This window comes from Rattus rattus, chromosome 10, assembly GCF_011064425.1.
Source record: "Rattus rattus isolate New Zealand chromosome 10, Rrattus_CSIRO_v1, whole genome shotgun sequence".
Taxonomy (NCBI): Eukaryota; Metazoa; Chordata; class Mammalia; order Rodentia; family Muridae; genus Rattus; species Rattus rattus.
Genome location: NC_046163.1, coordinates 38,169,402 through 38,189,365, shown reverse-complemented (window position 1 = coordinate 38,189,365; position 19,964 = coordinate 38,169,402). Strand labels below are relative to the sequence as shown.

General features: G+C 40.9%; 1 protein-coding gene across 1 annotated transcript in view; it reads left to right on the top strand.

The window, feature by feature from the left end:
* Positions 1-19,964, top strand: part of Pappa2 (pappalysin 2) — a 253,101-nt gene that overhangs the window by 83,128 nt on the left and 150,009 nt on the right. The window contains exons 4-6 of the mRNA XM_032915633.1: positions 12,745-13,038; positions 14,782-14,974; positions 18,655-18,776. Of these exons, the coding sequence (XP_032771524.1) occupies positions 12,745-13,038; positions 14,782-14,974; positions 18,655-18,776 (609 nt within the window). The remainder of the gene's footprint in view (positions 1-12,744; positions 13,039-14,781; positions 14,975-18,654; positions 18,777-19,964) is intronic.

The window sequence follows — 19,964 nt, the reverse complement described above, 5'->3', positions numbered from 1 at the left end:
ATCATGATCAAGATTCACCAATAATGCAAAAGTAGATGAACCGCTTGAACATTAGCTGTGGAAGGACATCAGACATGAGGACTCAAGGGGTCTAATCCCAGAGAAAGAAAAATTGTACAGTTGAGCGCTATAATATAACCCATATTTTTTTCCTTTCAAGGAAATCACCCAAGTCCTAGTAAAAGGACTAGAATAAGGGCAGAACAGCAGCCTTGCATTTGCTTAAGACTCACCAAGGAGCCAGAGAGTTCAGGCTCAAGATCCCAGGGAAATAGAAAACACGGAGGAAGTGGGTTCAATGGCAGACTCGTGGGTATCCTCTCAGAATATTCGTTAATTATTTAAGTATGCATTCTCAGACAAAAAGCCTAGAAACCAATTCCAAAATTACTTCTAAAAGATTAAAAATTAGAGTGGCGACTTCAAAAGTCACATGACAGAAAAGAAAGAAAATGAAATGGACCCTGTCAAGGAGAAGGAGCACCGAAGACAGGCCTGGTGCACCAAGGTATAGGGGGCTGGCTTACACTGGGCTTAGAATCCAACCAGAAGCCTTCTCAGTTGATCTTTGTAGGAAATTATCTTGCCTAACCAAGGGAAAACATCTTCTGAGAGAGACAATAGCATCATGAGCACCCTACATAATTTTAAATATAGCATCAAGCAATCAATATAAAAATCACTTAATATTTTCAGGAAATACAGTCAAATGAAGGAAAACAAAACCAATTCAACAGCAAAGACAATACCACCATTAGGTTATGAGATGTCAGAGGTTTTAGTTACTGGGCTGCAGTATAAAAAATAACTAATGTGTAAAAATACGTAAGAGCTAGAGGGCTAGTTACGACAGCTGGATTCTTTGGAAATCATCAAGTGAAATATTAGAGCTAAAAAATAGTGATGGAAATTCAAATTCAAGAATTAGTTGAAGGCTAGTGATGAAGAAGTAGAGGCCTCAAAGAAATTAAAGCTTAGAGAAAAAAGTGATGAAAAAAAATTAGAAACCACCTTGAGAAATACTCAATTAGTTATGTTACTTAATTAAAAACTGCTAATGAAATGAATATCCTAGTAAGAGCACCAGTGGAAGGGGAAGCCCTGGGTCCTGCTAAGACTGAACCCCAGTGAACTAGATTGTTGGGGGAGGGCGGCAATGGGGGAGGATGGGAGGGGAACACCCATTAAGAAGGGAGGGGAGGGGGATGTTTGCCCGGAAACCGGGAAAGGGAATAACACTCGAAATGTATATAAGAAATACTCAAGTTAATTAAAAAAAAAACTGCTAATGAAATTGGAGTTCTAGAAGACTAGAAGGGAGCTAGAAAGGAAATAATATTAAAAGAGAGAATGGCTGATCATCTTCCAAACTGACAAAAGTTATCAAGTCATGTATCGGAGATGTTTTATAAATGCCAAAGAAAACAGGGTCAGAGAAGATTCTGTCTGGACCACTGCAACAAACGCGATGAAAACCAAAAACAAAGAAGAAAAGTCTTCAGGTTAGACAGTGGGAATCTGGATATGCTATCTGAGGAATATGATAATAAGACGGACATTTTGTCTCATCAATGAAAATTGCATAGCATCAAGTATTGGGCTGATAGCATTTTAATGTTAAAGAAAATAGTTTCTAACATAGAATTCTAAATTTGACAAAAATATCATCTGAAAAGAAAAAATATATAAAATAATTTCAGAGGAATAAAACCAGAGGTAATTTATCCAAGTGCCGAGAGAAAGCCTGGAAAAGGTTAGGAAGCAGGAAGGAAATCTCAGGTAGAGACTGAGACATAAGGAAAGCCACTGCTGATGCTAGAGAATAAAACCATCGAAGCATGCACCAATGCCTGTCTTTATATCGATGTTGAATTAAAAATGTACAGTGTTAGAGATGACAAAAGGGGAGCAGGAAATTAAAGCATTTAAAGGGCCCCTTTGTCTTTGTTCAGAAAAAGCCCTGATTTCATATCATTTTAGGTAAACATTAAATTCATATGGAAATCTTTATGTTGTTTTTCTATCTAAAGATGGATTGATTAGTAAGATACCAATGAACGTAGTGAGGCCAGAGCAATGACTCAGTGTCTAAGAGTGCATAGTACTCATACAGAGGACCCAGGTTCAGTTCCCAGCACCCACACCAAGTGATCTCAATAACCTGTAACTATTGTAATAACCTCTTGGACTCTGTGGGTACCCACATTCATGTGTAAATATCTACACACACACACACACACACACACACACACACATACACACACACATCTAAAAAAACTGAAACCCTAAAAAAGAAAATCTAATGTAAGAGCACAGTGGATAGAATAGAAGTATAAGGAAGTATAGTAAATACAATGGAAATACTAATCCAAAGAAAAGCAGCTTTCTAATGCAAGATGAAGTATAACTGTACAGTAGTACTATCAGAAGTAAATATGGATAGTTTTCATAAAAGACTAAATTCGATTAGAAAATGTAATTGTGATAAATTTGGATGTGAACATTAAAATGGCATGAAAAAAAAAAAGATATACCCTTATAGAAACCCAGACAAAATGGCAGTCATAACTGGTGGTTTTAAATAGTTTTCTTAGAAAATGATAGGACAAGTAAATATTCAGTAGATATACAGATATTTGAGAGACATGGTTAAAAGTTTGGCTCAACAGAACCAGACTGTATCCATGCAGAGCAGAACATTCGTTATTTTTACATGCCGTGGAAAACTTAACGAAGGAGTTCTTCACCACAGAGTAATTTTTAGAGGACTAAAGTCATAAAACTTTTCTCTCATCTCATTGTAAATAAGCTAGAAATCAAATGATAAGAAAATAAAAATGAGGAAACCTCTGACTATTTAGAAATTAAGCAATATACTTTTAATTAACCATAGCCAAATTATAGTGCAAACAGGAAACTGTTTTTAAATAAAATGATTAAAAGATGTTATTAAAAAGCTTTTGTGCATATGGAGATACAAGCAGGGGAAATGTACAGATTTGCTTATTAGGAAAGGGGAAAGTCTGCATAATAAGCCAGAAAAAAATAGCATATTAAACTCAAAGAAAGGGGAGAAGAAAGAAGTAAAATCAAGGCAAGAAATAAATTTGTTGAAAATTAACTTTTATTAGAAAAAATTAACAGATTAGAAAGGGTTTGAGGAAAGAAAATATCTCATGGGGAAGTAAATTGATTAATTACCAGGAAGACAAACTCATCAATAAAAACAATAGAAAACAGATCTATCCTTTCATAAAAAAGTGAAAGAACTGGGCTAGATGTTGCTTACCTCTAATCCCAGCACACAGGAAACAGATAAGGCATATTCTGTGAGTTCGAGGCCAGTATGGCCTACACAATGAGTTTCAGGCCAGCCAGCACTGTATAAAACTTACATTTAGATTAAACAGGTAATAATTATTTTTACCTGGTGGCTTTGGAGAAATTGTATATCCACAGGCAACAGAAAATGAGCCTCAGCCTGCACTTTGCAACTTTTAGAGAAATTAAGTCAGAAGAGAACATATACCTAAGTGTAGACAACGAAACTATAGAGTGTCTAGTGGAAAATATAGGCAAAAATCTTCAAATAGGGCCAAGCTTTTAAAAAGTAGATATATAAAATACTAAAAGTATGGTTTATGAAAATAAAAGCTTACCAGTTAGGTTCTATCAGTATCAAAAACCTTTGCTGACAGAGTTTGCTCAAATGCATAAAGAAGCAGCAAGCTGTATAAAATGATTAAAAAAGCACACATCTGGAAAATGATTACTATTTATAACATGAAAGCTCTCAAAACTTGTGAGTGGTTGGCAGTAGTTAGTTAGGGTATGGGATAGGACTAGGTAGGGGAAAGATACAGATGAGAGAGAGAGAGAGAGAGAGAGAGAGAGAGAGAGAGAGAGAGAGAGAGAGAGAGAGAGAGAGAGAGGGTAAGAGGGGGAAGATTTTATTTGGTTTTGTCGTTTGTTTGTTATTGAGAATGGGCCTCACTATGTAACCCTCACTGATCTGAATCTCCTTATTTAGACTAGAGTGTCCTTGAACTCACAGAGATCCTCCTTGCTCCAAGTGCTGGAATTAAAGACATGTGCTATCATGTCCAACAAGAAGGAAGGTTTTAGTGATGAGCTGAGTCTATATTTTGAGTGTGGCAAAGTTTATGCACTTGTATAAACTTACATAGTACTGCATACATGCATGTGCACACACAATTGTAAGAACTTGTCTGTGACCTCTACACATAAGGAGAAAACTGCATACAGTCAGTGTGTTGTGAATGCTCACTGATAGAGGGGCAGGGAAATAGAGAAGGAACTACATTTCAGTGCAATGATACAAGAAATGTTTATAATTTATATGCTGAAAATCTGACAGAAAATTTCATTGCAAAAAGCAGCTACGGGTGTTTGTTTTTAAAACTCTGAAAAATGAGATTGCTCACAGGAGCTGGGCTGAGCAGCTCATCGCTCTGGTTCAGTATGAAATTGCTTGTATATCTGTTTATTGTTTTCTATTCAATCATACTTGCAATTTACAAGGAGAAAACCAGTGTGAACAGCTGGTGTGGCATGATAAAGACATTGAGGATATTCTAAACAACCTTCCCAAGAGGCTGGGTAGGATTATGTTTGTATCAATGTGCAACAGCTCATCAATTTAAGGTGATCTGGCAGATCTACATAGAAGCATATCAGCCCCACAGTTTGGAAAACCAAATGCAGTTTCTGATTACCAATGGCTTCCACCCTATAGGAATCCCGAGGTTCATTCTGCTTTGCTGTCAACACCGTTTCTAGCACTGAGTATGATTTTTGGCTTTCTAGTCCTATGCTAATGAAGGAGAGAATTTTTTATGTAAATACCATCTGAATAAACATTATGGCTTCAAAGACAGAATATTTGACTAAATGGTAAACCATCACTACTATATTAGTCACTAATACCATAGTTATAACCCTTCATTCATTCAAGTGTGCATGTATGCATTCATTCAAAGAGGGATTGGTGAATCTGTCTTGTGGCAATACAGGAATAGAACAAACACTAGAACAGAGCAGTGCAGAGTACTAGTGGGAGATGGACATGTAACGCATACCTATGCTGTGTGTCACAGAGCAACACATAGCGTTAGACAGGCCCGTGGAGAGAAAGTGCCAAACTCTTTGAACGCATCCTGGGAGATATTCCTAGAAGCTGACACTTGAAGTAAGCACTGAAGGACAGATGATTCTAGGGTGTGCTTGGCAGAAATGCGAGGATACCTTACCATGCAAAACTAAGAGATGTCTTAATAGATGGCTGGTAAATCCTGCCTATGCTTAGAAGTAGGGTGAACTCGGCCTGGCTCCAGCAGTGCTCCCCAAACTTATCTTTTTCTTTGGTGTCCCCCCAGAAGATTTATGAAAACCTCTGTTGTCCTTCGCATATTCTTAGAGTAACATGGAAAAATTTGATCCATAAATTTAATTAGTAGCAGGCAATACAGTACTATGGCATACCTAAATTATGATGCATTGATAATTTCTCTCTAGTCTAATTGTCATTTGAAAGGATTATTTTCTATAGTTAGACAGGAAATTTGCATTGCCTAATCAGTAGTGAACAAAAATATATGGAAAAATATATTTCGATGAGGTTAGTGTATTTGTTCTTGTGCACGGAAATGGGTATTAATTATTGAACATGCTAAAGTATGAATTGAATTGCTTGTTTTCTTTACCTTGAGGTGCTGAGACATTGCCTATAAAATCTCACCAACATGACTGCTCAAACATGAGCTGACCAAAGAGGATACCAGTGGATATACCAAATGGATGGATGAGAGCCCAAGGGGCCTCAACCCTACATATAGAACTAGAGCATCTAAGGAAAGTTGGGAGTGGGAGAGGTGCTCTTCCTCAGGAAAGAGCATACCAAATGGCCATCCAGAGCCAAATGGTCAGCCCTGAGAACACACATATACTAGTAACATACAGACAAAACAATTTATATTTAAGAGTATATATGAGTATATTTAAGAGTATGTATGTATATGCATTCAGTAACAATTTGTGAAAAAAGAGGCCATACATGTAAAGGAGATCAGGGAGAGGTATATGGGAGAGTTTGAATGGGGGAAGGGAAAATGTTTTAATAAAATTATAATTTAAATAAATCAACAAACATAAATAATGAAGTAGATGAGGAAGCAGTTCTGTTTGACTTAATGAATCGTTGTGCCAAGGTAGAAACAAAAGTTGGAGCAATTAGGAAGGTAGATCACTTTAGAATACATTGAATTTGGTGTTTCTCCAAATCTTCTTACACTTAGGAGGAAGACAGACTTAGGTTTGTGTGAGGAAAAAAAAAGGGAAGAGTCTCCGAGAAAGCCCCTGTGAATAGCAGATAGATACTTCCATTACTGAGAGGTATTCTCACTGTCAGGGGACAGTCTGCTGCTGTGACATAGACTTCAGAGTGCTCTGGTCAATATCTGCTCCAAGCATCCTCAGGAGATGAGCAGCAACATGCTCCAATGTGCATGAGACCCAAGTGCCTTGCACCTACGTTCACGAGAGTTTAAACACTAGAGGTTTTCGAATGAGCCCAGACACTGTGACTTGTGGGAAAAGATGTTTTGAATGAGGGAGGGGGCTTTGACTTCCCAGAGAAGAACAAATGTGTTCTTGAGAAAGTATCCTTCAGGTTCTAGGTTTCCTTGTTATAAAATGTGGAAATAAGTGAAAGATTACCTGGCCTTTCAAAGGGGCTCGATGAATTTTAGTCTTTAGTCATGGTGATGTTTTAAATCCCATGACTGTGGTTGCCGTTCTTGCTTGTTTCCATGACCTCCTACCTCATTTTTAACTGAGATGTCTTTAATGTCCTGGAAAGATGTTGGCTCTTTTATTAAAGCAAAGAAATGAGTTTGTAGACTTCTTACAATGGGAGAACTGTTCATAAGAGCAAAGGGAGATCCCTTCATAAGTCATGAAAGAATAGGGCAAGTGATAAGGGAGGTTTGAGGGAACTAGGCTCTCCCTGGGACAAGATGAGATCAAAACATATTGGGCAGATCTTACCTAGTACTTCAACCTCTGATTTTCAAAGAAACCCCAGAGTATATGCATTTATATATGTGTAGACTACAGAATCAGCTCACCCTTTTATTGAAATTAGATTATTTTCCCATATAATACATTCTGATTTCCATTTCCCCTCTCTCTACCCCTGTCAATTCCTCCCTGGACCTCCCCCCACTTCCTGCATTGAGATCTGCTCCCTTTCAGTCTTTCAATAGGAAAGAATAGGCTTCTAAGACAAATAACAAAACATAACAAATAAAATGAGAAAACCAAAACCATGCCATCCAAATTAGACAAGACGAACCAACAGAAGGAAAAGAGCTCAAGAAAAGGCACGAGAAGCAGAAACCCACTCATTCACATGCTCAGTATTCTCACAAAAACACTAACTGGAAGCCATAGTCCATGCACAAAGGACCTGGTACAGCCTTGGGCCGTCCCTATGCTTACTGCTTCAGTCTCAACGATTTCACATGAGCTTTGCTCACTCAGTTTTAGAGAGCTTATACCCAGGTGTCCTCCATCCCCCATGGCCCTTACACCCTTCCTGCCTTCTCTTCTATGAGGTTCCTGACCTTTAGTGTAGGGATCTGATGGAGACATCCCATTTTGAGCTGAATATTCCCAAATCAACCTTTTTCTCCCCCCTCCTCCCTCCCTCCCCACTCCTTCCCTCCTTCCCTTCCTCTTTCTCTTTTTCCTTCCTTCCTTCTTTTCCTCTGCGTGTGTCCTGTCTGGAGGGATGACACAGCTGTTAAATGATACACTCACGATCAAAAACCAAAACCAAAACAACAACAAAAACAACCACCACCACCATGAAAATAAAACAAAACAAACAAAAAACAAAACCCCAAACATAATCATGTTAAATGTAAAACATTGAAAGATCTTCTTCTCTTTTAAAATATGCTCTGGCAATTGTCAACTCCTTGATTCAAAAGCAAAGCAAAGTGAAAATCAAAATCAAAACAATGCCTGGCGAAAAAATGGTACTCAGTCCATGCACACACGCTTACTTAACCAGTGAATTGCAAGGTGCCAGCAGCTTGTTACCTTCCCAACCCCTTTCTAAGAACATCTGAAGTCTGAATTCATCAAATTACACTTCTTGCATGATGTGGAAGTACTCGAGAGCTCCCAGTGCATGCAACCAGGGACAGGTGTAGCCGAAAGGGCACACGGAAATAAAACTGACATCAGATTCTGTAGTATCTTCATCTTCATCTTGAACACACAGGATTCATTCAGTCTTGTCTGAAACAAAGACTGCCATCCAATGAGAGTGCGGGATGCAGTACCAAGAAAATAACAGGAGTCTTACAGATACGTAGTCCCTTGTCTGATTCTGGACAGGTCCACACCTCTTTGCAGATCTCATTCCTTTCTATGTTCTTAGTCTTTCTTCACTCCTTCTTTGTTTCCTTCCCTTCTATCTATCCACCCACTCTTGTCATTTTCTTCCTCTGCCTTCCCCAAGAGCGCTCCTTGCTTGGACACTAAGGCGCATTTTTACAAATTTCTTCCTTCATCGTGGAGAATATGTTTTGGGGGAAGCGTACGGTAGCCAGACTGGAAATAATTATATAGACACTTACAGAGCAGCTCTGGACTCCCTGATTTACAGGCATATAACACTCAGTCCTAAAAGTTTTACACAACCATTTAAAAATAATTTCAACTAGTGCCCTTTACTCAAATTGCTTAAGTCTCTTTTTAAATAGAAATAGCTTTGAGAATCAATCTCTTTTCCATGAGCCATTTTGGTGGTCCCGTGTTGGTTCTTGGGAAAAACCAGTGAGGACTTGGGAACATAGCATCATGCTCGAAGCTTGACTTTCCACAGCTGACAGTCATCTTTTCGTCATCAACTTCTCTCTTTTCTTCCCCTGCAGCATTCCCAAGACCACACAACAGCTTTGCCTTACTTTTTTAGCTTGTTCCTCATAATCAAAGCTGAAAGGCCTTCTAAGTAGGCACATCTGCATTCCTCCTGCAAGTCCATTAAGAAACAGCTGCGCCACACATGGTCTCCAGTTGCTAAGTGTGGAGAGGTCCATTCATTCTGTACCACACTTGAAAGTTGATCATAGCAGCTCTGTTTTGAGTCCAGCTCTCAATGCACACATGCAAGCATGTAGCAAATAGAAATGTACTCCATGATTGACCTTGATCTCTGGGTTGAACACCCATGTTTAGGAATGTACTCAGTTGAGCCTCATTTCACTTGAGGCTTCATCTAGCTAGAATGATGATTCACACATCCTGATTACAGATGGACCATTGTAGGGTAAGTTTTTTGCAACCTACCTTTAAGAAAGGTTCAACATCTTCTCTAGCTTACCACCGAGCAGAAGTGGAAGAGAAAAGTTATTAGGATGTAGGGGAAGTGGACCTATTCAGCATTAGTTCTTTGAGCGCAAGCTCCATATTCTTTCTTGGAAGTACAGTCCCATATCAAACACCAAATACAACTGACTCAGCGGCTACAGTCCAGACCTCTCGGCAGGCAGACACCAGGCATAAACTGGCAGCTGTAGTTCAATCCTGAAAAAAAACTGCAAGACTCACCCACTGACATAAGATGAGGATGTGGAAGCAGCAAGCTGATGCAGGAACCCCATGAGTAGTTATTGGGCAAGTTTCTCTCTGGAGTCCTCACTAGTGGAGCTCAACAACGCTATGTAAGGTGAACCAGTAAATGCTTGTCATTTGTGAAGAATAGTGAGGCAGAACACACCAAGGCTCAGTGCTCATCTCCCACTGTCCTTTGGGTCATATTTATACTCCTCCATCAAGCATTCTTTCATGTGTATGCTATATCAAAACATCATTTCACCTGTGTCTGCTTCAGGAAAACATTCTTCCATGTGTCTGCTTTAGCAAGACATCCTTTCACCTGTGTACTCCAAAAACCACCATTTCACATAACTAGCTTTCCACAGAAACTAGAAGTTTCTACTTCAGACCACGGTCTTTTTTTTTTCCTTAGTCACCAGGTGATGCTGACCACCTGAGATGATCATCATTCTCATCACAGCATCACATTCATGTAGTCTTCTGAGTGACTTAGGTGTCATTTTGTCTCTTTGTGTCAACCTCCCCACTTACTCTCACTTCCTCTCTATCCAGCCACTCTTCTATAGGACTAGGACACTTCCTCAGAAATCTACTTCTAGAATGATACAAAATCCACCTGCTATCTGATTTCAAAAACCTGCCTTAAATTTTGATATTCAAAAGACAGGAAGATCAACTTTGTCGGATACACATTCCCAACACATCTTTTATCTCTTTTCTTTCAACTTATGGGTCTTTTTTAGCCTAATGTGGTGGTGGGTATGTTGGCAGTGTGGAGGTAAAGATGACAGCGTTCAGATAACCTTGGTCTTGCTGGCCAATCCAGAGTTCCTTCAGGACTCAGATGGCACAGCCCTTAGAAATCCACATCCAGGAAAGGATCCTCTACTCCATGCTTTCAAGATTCTGTTGTTCACATCCTAATGAGGTAAGATGTAAGGAAACTCTGGCAACAGAAAAAGATTAGACTTAGCCAAAACTGTCTGTATTTTAAAAACCTTCCGCATCCGTTCACACTATTGTTTCAGTTTCTTCTGAGTTCTGTCATTTATTGGATCGGCTGCCATCTTCATAGTCCCAATACCTTTACGGACCGTGGCAAAAGAGAGGCGGGGCTTTTTTTCTAGAGCACTGGCCATCCCCACGAGACCATCAATATAGAAAAAATGTGGTTGTTAGGAATGAGGCAGTCTTTACACTACACTAAGACACAATGCAAGGGCCAGTCTGACACTGATGCACAGGGTGATTCTTAACCCTTGAAGGATGAACCTAGGTCTCTTGATAGTCTCTTTCTCAGGCACTGGCGATTAGACTTAGTCTCTTCTGACAATTTTGAGGCCTAAAAAGTAATGCCAAGTTAAGTGGTTTAGTTATGGGAAAAGGAACAGGGGTGGGCTTTAGTAAGGAGGGCAGATTGAAGCCAGCTCTAAACTCATGTCATGTGACTTCCTGTTCTGGGAACACCTGTCTCGGTGTCCTATGGAAATGCTGAGGTGAGTGTAAAACGCTAGCTCCTCAGTCGTAGGAGAGGTAAACCTTAGGTGAGCTTATTAAAAAAAAGCAACATTCTTCCAAAAATTTAATATTTTAATAATTCTTTGAGAATTGCGTACACTATATTTTTATCATGTTTACTCCCTGCCCCTCTCAGATCCACCCCTTATTTCTCACACCTCTTACTGTTATATGAATACACACACACACACACACACACACACATACACACACACATATATATATGTATATATATATATAATATAAATACAAACTTGTGAGGTTGTTTAGTGCTTTTCCTATGTATATGTTATTAGGGATGAATAGCTAGTATTGCGTTCAGTACTATTACAAGGCTCCTTCTAATACAATTAAAAGACTCCTCCCTGGGGAAGATAATCTCTTCTCGTCTGAGAAGTCATTAATTGCCTGACCTTTCCATCTAAGGATGACTCTCCATGAAATTTTTCCCACCCAGGTTGGCATCTCAACTGGTGTTACCAATTTGCAGCTCTTGCTTATGGAACCATCATGTTGAGACTTCATGGGTGCAGCTTCCATGGCCTAGAATAGGAGACAGGATATCGCAGTAGCAGTTCAGGTCCTTTGGCTCTTACAGTTTTTCTACTCTCTCTTCCAAGATGTCCTCTGAGCCTATGGTGTTGTTAGAGATGTACTCTTGGGACTGAGCACTTCATGATCTGCTCTCCTCTCCATTTTTTGATCAATTGTGGACAAGTAATTCTCTTACCTCATTTATCAAATGGCTAGCACGTTTCAAACACTTTTTTATTTATTATGTATGTGTTCACATTCATGTGTGGAAGCCAGAGACTGATGTCAAGGTTTTCCTCAATCATGCTTTACCTAAGCTTTATGCAGAATGTCTTATCTAACCTGAAACTCACTGGTTCTGCTAGACTAATTGACCAGCAAACCTCAAGGATTTCCCTGCTCTACCTCCCTAACGCTGAAACTCAGATTGTGCTGCTGGCCCAGTCAATTTTACATGAGTAATGGGGATCTGAGCGAAGTCCCTCATGCTTTCAAATTAAACATTTACTGACTGAGCCATAGCCATAGCTTCCAAATATTCCTAAAGTGTACCGATGTGGCAATATCATCCCTCTTTACAGGCAGTGATGTTCTAGGAGGCCAGATGGACAATGGCAGAGAGTATATAGAGGAACTAGGTATCTCCCTAGCTGCCTCTCCCTGGACCTCCTGTGCATCTGTCTACAGTAATGGCAATCCAGCCAAGCTTTTAAAATACTAATGCATGAACTAAGTTGGAAATATTTGAGGTTAGCATTTATAACTTCGTTTTTTCACTCCCTCAGTTGTTTAATTTATATCTGGGGCTGAGAAGCTTGCCTCTCTCATGCGGATATGTTTCATCACTATAAAGACCCAATGACAGATATTAGAGAAATGTCTGAAGGTTAGTTCTGGAGGTGTCCATAGAACATAATTAGATGCCACTATGTTAGTTATAAACTATTTTGTAGAGATTGAGATGGACTTCTTGGTATTTGTCAAAGGCATAGCTAAGGGTGGCTATTGTTCATTTATTTTTCTGAAACATGTTTTCCATTACAGGTGGTGTCGTCCTCAACCCAGCCTATTACGGTATGCTTGGCCACACCAACATCATGATCCATGAGGTGGGACATGTCCTGGGTCTCTACCATGTATTCAAAGGAGTCAGCGAAAGAGAATCCTGTGATGACCCCTGTAGAGAGACAGTGCCATCCATGGAGACAGGAGACCTGTGTGCTGACACTGCTCCCACACCCAAGAGCAAGCTCTGCCGGGACCCAGAGCCAGCTAATGACACCTGCGGCTTCACCCTTTTCCCAGGGGCTCCATTCAATAACTACATGAGCTACACAGGTATTACCAAGACTCCATGTTTTTGTTTCCTGTTGAGTGTCTTTGGGAATTAGTAGGGTGCAGTTAAGAGACCAATGGAGATTCATGTCACAGAGTTGAAGTATACGTTGGGCTGGGTATTCCTATACTTTCCATATGTTTGTTTGAAGTTTGACAACATACTAAGATATTACAGGTTTTTGTTGACTGGATTCTCTTCCATGAGAGCTTGAAAGTGAAAGATGTTTCTGTCTTGAATAAAATGGGACAAAGTCGGAAACCCTCTTGAGATCTAGTCAGCTTTTACAGTGTGATGATTTTTATTGAAGGCTGTACCCTGAAGGCTCTCTAGTCAGATAGTGATGAATGACAGATCTCTGGGTGGAGACTTCCATTCATTAGTTTTACAGATAGTTCACAAACTGACTTGATCAAGTGAAGCACCAAAAACCTTTTATCTTATGCTGTGTAAAAACCCAGATTCTCTTTTAACACAACATTGACTCTTAGCTGACCTTCCATGTACTATGTCCAAAATCCTATTTGATTTTTAAAATGGTGCCTTCCTTGTTGACCCTGGTGAAAACTACATTGTATGGCCTGGTTCTTCTTGGGGTCATCTTCTGGATCATCCTTCTTGCCGCTTTCCAAGACCTCTTCTATTTCTGGCAAAAAGTAGCAATAAGCATTCTTTTAAAGACAGGCATAATTATAATTAAAACTGACAACTACTTTGATTTGATCACCTCCTCCAATGGTGAAAGAAAGCAACTTGTTCATTCTCTGTCTTTATAAAAGGGAAACTACCAGCCCCTGTTCATGGTTTCAAAGATAAGGCAGAACAATGAGCTACCTGGTTCTGTCTGTGGCCTCTGAAGATGGTTCTCTCCAAATGTCATTGTTGTGAACAATGACTTGAATCCATAAGCATCGACACCTCTGTCTACCTCAGCAAGGAATAGATGGATGGTCTTGGACATACAGAGTCTAGAAGAAGAGACTCCTTAAGTATGGCAGAGACAGTGTTGAGAGGCAGAATGGGGGCAGGGACAGAGTTGGTCTACTCCAAATAGAAAAGTGCTCAAAACTTAAATGACTCGTTTTCAACCTTATGAAATGTATAGTGAACACAGGGATTTTGCTGGCTCTGACAGTAAGGTTAGGAACATCATTTGCATCCCTGAGGCTTCCTTGACATTTCAGCTTCTCTTCACTGACCCTCCTTGGGCATGGTCATAGGTCTATGTAGCAGATGTAGGTAATTCCAAACACAAGTGAGGAGACCCTCTGCTGAAACACTGCCACCTTGTAGTGTGCTCAGTAGTAACCATCAGTTTAGGATAGCGGTTCTCTGTGTGGATCGCAACCCCTATGGTGTTGTATGTCAGATCCCCTGCATATCAGATATTTACATTACAACTCAGAACAGCAGAAAATTACAATGGAATAATCTTATTGTTGGGGGTCACCACAACATGAGGAACTGTGATAAGGGTTTACAGCAGTAGGAAGATTGAGAACCACTGGCTTAGGACAATCCTGTGACTTCAAACAACCTTACTGGTGAGAAAAGCAAGTCTCTGCTTTGCCTTTTCCATGTTTGGCTTTCTTTCTAGAGAAGAATGCCTTTCTTTACAGAGTCTAATGTTTTCTGAGTCTAATAAATGTAAGATGTAGGGTGCTAGGGATAGTGAGAGCAGAGTAAGATCTGTCTTTGTGCACTGGTACAGGTTATAGCCTCAAAATCCCTTTTTGTCTCCACAGATGACGATTGCACTGACAACTTCACCCCCAATCAGGTGGCCCGGATGCATTGCTACTTGGATCTTGTATACCAGCAATGGAGTGAAAGCCAAAAGCCCACCCCCATACCCATACCACCCATAGTTATTGGGCAAACCCACAAGTCCCTCACTATCCATTGGCTGCCTCCTATCAGCGGAGTTGTATATGACAGGTGAGGGAGGTGCTCTGCTATTTTTGAACTCTTACAAAAATGTGGAGAAAGTCTAAAATGAGGGGAGCCCCATCTCCTGAGTCTGCCCTGAGCTCAGCTCCTTAACAGAGCGAAGGGTCTCGCATGGGAGCCAGAGGTACATCGTGTGTGCTTACTCCACACAAGAGTGGCCTGGAGAACTGACCAGGCATTGCCTGCACATCTGTCTTGGCCAGCTGTTCCTCTGCAGGCAGTTTGTCTTTTTGGACAATGGTGACTGTAGCAGGGGAAGTAGATCATGTTTCTTATGTCAGTTCTAGTGGGGAAAGAAACTGTAGGGGTGTATAAACTGAGCTCAGCATTTCTACCACTGTTGTTCTGTTCTGCCTGATGGCCACTCTCCAAAGAAGGAGTGCTTTCACCTGTTTCTATCTGCCCCCTCTGCTGGCAGCTTGTGTTTTTGTCTTTGACTGCCATAATAAACACTTAATGCCCACTCATAAAAGAGAGAAAATCACAATACTTGAAGCCAATTGCCATTCTTCCTTTGCTTACTTGTAGAATCTAACCTCAGGAAAATCCTTACAGATAGATAGATGATAGATAGATAGATAGATAGATAGATAGATAGATAGATAGATAGATAGATTATGGATGGATGCATGGATGGATTGATACATAGATAGATAGATAGATAGATAGATAGATAGATAGATAGATAGATAGATAGACAGATAGATGACAGACAGATCTGGTGTGTGTGAGGTGGCAATAGGGAATATGGTTTAACTAAAAAGGCATCTTTGAATCATGTAGACTGCTTTCTGGAAGCCTACACCCAGATACTAAATAATGGGGAAGCTGTTTTCTCTTCAGTCTCACTGTGTAGGAGACACTGTGATATCTGGCTTCACTTGTTTAATGCAATCCTTACAGTGAGCACCATTCTTGCCTGGGAGGAGAGGCAGGTGGGGCTAGCTCAAGACCCCACAACAGGTGATTCAGAAAAAAATCCAGAAGTGAGCAGCACAGACTAGATAAATACTTCGAATTTTCAGTTTTCCCATTTTGCAGGTAGACATCTACTCCTTTGTTTTTCTTCATATAATATTTTACTTGAGAATTCCATATACTTGACCATAGTCACTCTCACTCCTTCCGGTGACTTGTTCTGCGTCCTTTCCCATTCCCCAGATTTGTGGCCTTTACAATTTTAAAAAGTAACCCCTTAGTTCCACTTTGTGCTTTCCAGTGGGTACAGGACCAGTGGACCGTGGCTCCTCTTTGGACAATACTTTACTGTGGGTATCCAGGTTCAGCTAAGGAGCAGATGGCCCTGGAGCATGCACTCATGTTCTCTGGATTTAATGAACGCCTGAGGTTTGGGCAGATAAGGAGAGCTGAGGATATTCTAAAGCCAGTGGATTCTTCTTCAAAGTGATGTTCACAGTTTCTTGAAATCCTCATTCCTTGACTCATGCTTAGTCATGACATCATTTAGCACTCACAGCACTACAAAATAGTCTGCCTTGTCATCGGCGCCCAGATTTCCATGGGCCCCTTTGATGATTCAGCATACATCTATGTAATGTGTATAAGAATCGTCTTCCTGCAAGTGTGACCTTGTGTAGCTTTGGCAGGACCAGCTGAACAGTAAGTCCTCTGTGGGTACATGCAAACCCCAGTTTTACATCAGTTTACGTAACACGTGTAAACAATTTAATCTTTCAATTCTCTCTCTGGTACAAACGTTACGATAAAGCAGACATCAGAACTGGCTGGCTGAGTGTCTGTTGGCGGAAAAGACAGCAATTTGCTTCCTTTTCTCAGCGAGGTAGGCTGCAGTTTTGAGGCCTTCTAGCACGTGTGTTGGAGAGACTCACGTCACATGCCCAGCAATTTGTGTCACGCCTGGAGTAATGTTTACTCCACCCTTGTAGGTATTTGGAATCCTTGTGTCAGAGAGGAGCTCCAGCTACGCACTCTGAAGCTGCTACAGAAGGGCAAATGCATCAGGGAAATGTGGCTTGGAATTGTGTCCACGTTAGAATGAATACTGAGGGAATGAGAGGGTGGGTCTTAACTACACCTTTTAGTTGCCAAAATACAACACTAGATAGTGTTTGTGAGCTTGCTCAAAAGAACTATGGAATTTGTGACATTGGGCAACTGACTTAAGGCTTTCTGAGTTCCAGCTTTCTTATTTGTAAGCATGGTATCATCACAGGGATTAGGAAAAAGTTATGAAAAACACAAGAAACACAAGGCTAGATACATAAGGTGCTTAATAGTTGGAGGCCCCTGTCACAATTACATTTTGCTTAATAATATGGTTTCATTAGTGTATTATAAGATACTAATCTGCTAGTCATATTTTTTATATGCTACCTTGATGTAAAGCTAGCATTTCAGATATGCTGTTCACAACTGGGCTTCTAAGAAGATTCCGTGTGTGTGTGTGTGTGTGTGTGTGTGTGTGTGTGTGTGTGTAAGAAAGAGAGGGGGAGAAGGGGAAAGAGAGAGAGGGAGAGGAAGAGAGAGGGAGAGACAGAGAGACACAGAGAGACAGAAAGACAGAGAGACAGAAAGACAGAGAGACAGAGACAGAGACAGAGGGAGAAGAGAGAGAAGTCTCAGAAAGCAGTTGGTCCTTGTTACTTAGTCTAGTTATCCCTACATGTTCTGGTTACTCGAAATGGGATGCTTGTAAAACCTCTTTGTACACTGAATTACCTCACAGACATCCTTACAAAGGGTTGGCTGAATGCAGTTGTGTGCTGATTCCTAGGGACATGAGAATTGAACAGACTGAAATATACTCACAGGCCCAGGAGTCAGAAGAGGATAGATAGAAGTTTGTAGACACACACAGCAGTGTCCTGAGAAAGGGGCCAACCGTAGGGGTATGTACAGAGAAGCATGTACCAGCCTCTCAGAGGAGGAAGGTTAAGTACCACTGCGAAGGGCAGGGCTGATTAAGTGCTATGAGAGCAAAGATATTTGATCATTGTAAGAACATGTATTTCATGGAGCAGCAAGATGGGTGTGGAGCAATTGGAGTGTGGTGTGGTGGGATCGTTGTAAGAACATGTATTTTGTGGAGCAAGATGGGCATGGAGCATTTGGAGCACGGTGTGGTGGGATGTGTGCTAGACTCATAATGTTTATGAAGGAACTGGAGGAGCTAAGGCAGGAGCTGACTTGTCATACACACCATCTGGTGTTGAGAAGGAATTTTGACCTATTGCTATGGACAATGGAGAATCAAAACTCACTGCACTTTACACTTTATCTTATGCATGTAGGTAAAAGTAGGGCATTAAAAGTCATAGCACATATAGCTCGTGGCTTCACTTGGGAGAGCATTGCTTTAGGGGACAGGTGTGGGTCTTCTATGCCTTTCTGACACTTATTTACTGAAGGGGTTTTGTGTTGGTTCAGACATGGTTCTAGGAAAAAGGCTCCCTTTCATCTCATGGACTTCTTTTATGACTGTTAAACTTTCCTGACTTTGAGGTTTCCTGTGTCAGAATTTTCCCAAAGAGGAGGTCCACAGAAGAACCTGGGTTGCAATGATAAATACGTTCCCTTGTCCCCTGGGGCCTGATTCTCTAGTGGCACTGTCCTTCCCCAAAGTCTTCATGATTTCTTTTCCTTAATTCAGCATAATAACATCCCTTCCTCTTACTTCCTCTCCCCAGGGCCCCTGACAGCATGTGCGGTGCCTGCACTGAAGATGGGACATTCCGTCAGTACGTGTACAAGGCATCCTCTGGGCGAGTGTGTGACTCTTCCGGTTACTGGACTCCAGAGGAGGCTGTGGGTAAAGTACCATGGATTTTTGACTAATATTTTAGTGGTCACTGAGCATGCACCATGGTGGATGAAGCAGTGATCTATGTTTGTGTGGTTTCGCATATGGGTATGGGAGGGTTTGCTGAATATACCAAGGATCTTGGAAACATGGCCAGTGCTTCTGCATGCTAAGTGTCCTGCCTCAGTATAATGTGCCAAGGCTGTGAGAATGTAGAGAATTAACACAGGGGGCCTGAGAACTCAGCTCATCTCAAGGGCAACCTTAGGGTGAGCTGGGGCCAGAAAGGCCGTATATGCCTCCTGGTCCTTGAGCAAGCTTGGTGCATGATGGTGTAAGCTAACTATATCAGGAGAATAATAGAGAACACATTGCTGAGAACACTCATGCACTGGCTGAGCAAGTCTGGGTGGGGGCAGGGTGGACTAGGTGTTCCACACGGATCGTTCTCATCTACACTATTTTTATGAGTCCATTAATCACGGGTACTGGTTGTGCTTTGAATGTGATCTAAGCTAGGCTCCAGGAGGGAGAAGATGTTTTTTGTTATTTCATTTCCTGTCCCTCTCCCAAGTTATCTAACAGCTACACACTCACTCACATATGTACATAAGGATCTGGAAGACAAATTTCAACATGAGTCTTTTCATTGCCCATGCAGAAGCGGCTGTTGACACAGATGCCAGCCTTTCCTGATAAAGGGCCTGACTTGTGCCTTCACCATCTTTTGCTTGGTTGTTTGGCTGTGAGTTTTTTTATTGTTTTTATTTTTGTTTCTGTTTTTGCTGTTATTTTTTTCAAGTCAGGGTTTCTCAGTGTACCCCTGGATATCCTGGAACTTGTTCTATACACCAGGCTGGCCTCAAAATCAGAGTTCCACCTGCCCCAGCCTTAGAATGTGCTGGGATTAGAGAGGGCCATTGTGCCTGACTCTTCACCATTATTTTTGGTACTCACATAATTATTTTCTTCTGGACATCCCTGCCTTTTTGGAGGTTACTAAGATCCATAAAACTACTGAGAAAGGTGTTTTTGGAAACAGTATATTTGAATTAATTTTCAGCCTTGATTGTGGCAAGAAAAAGAGAACAAAAATGACCCGTGAGTCTATAATGACAACCTAGTGTCACCTTGGGCTCGTAGATACATCCACATGATAGGGTCTCAAGGGGAACGCAGGATGGAGGTGATGGTAAG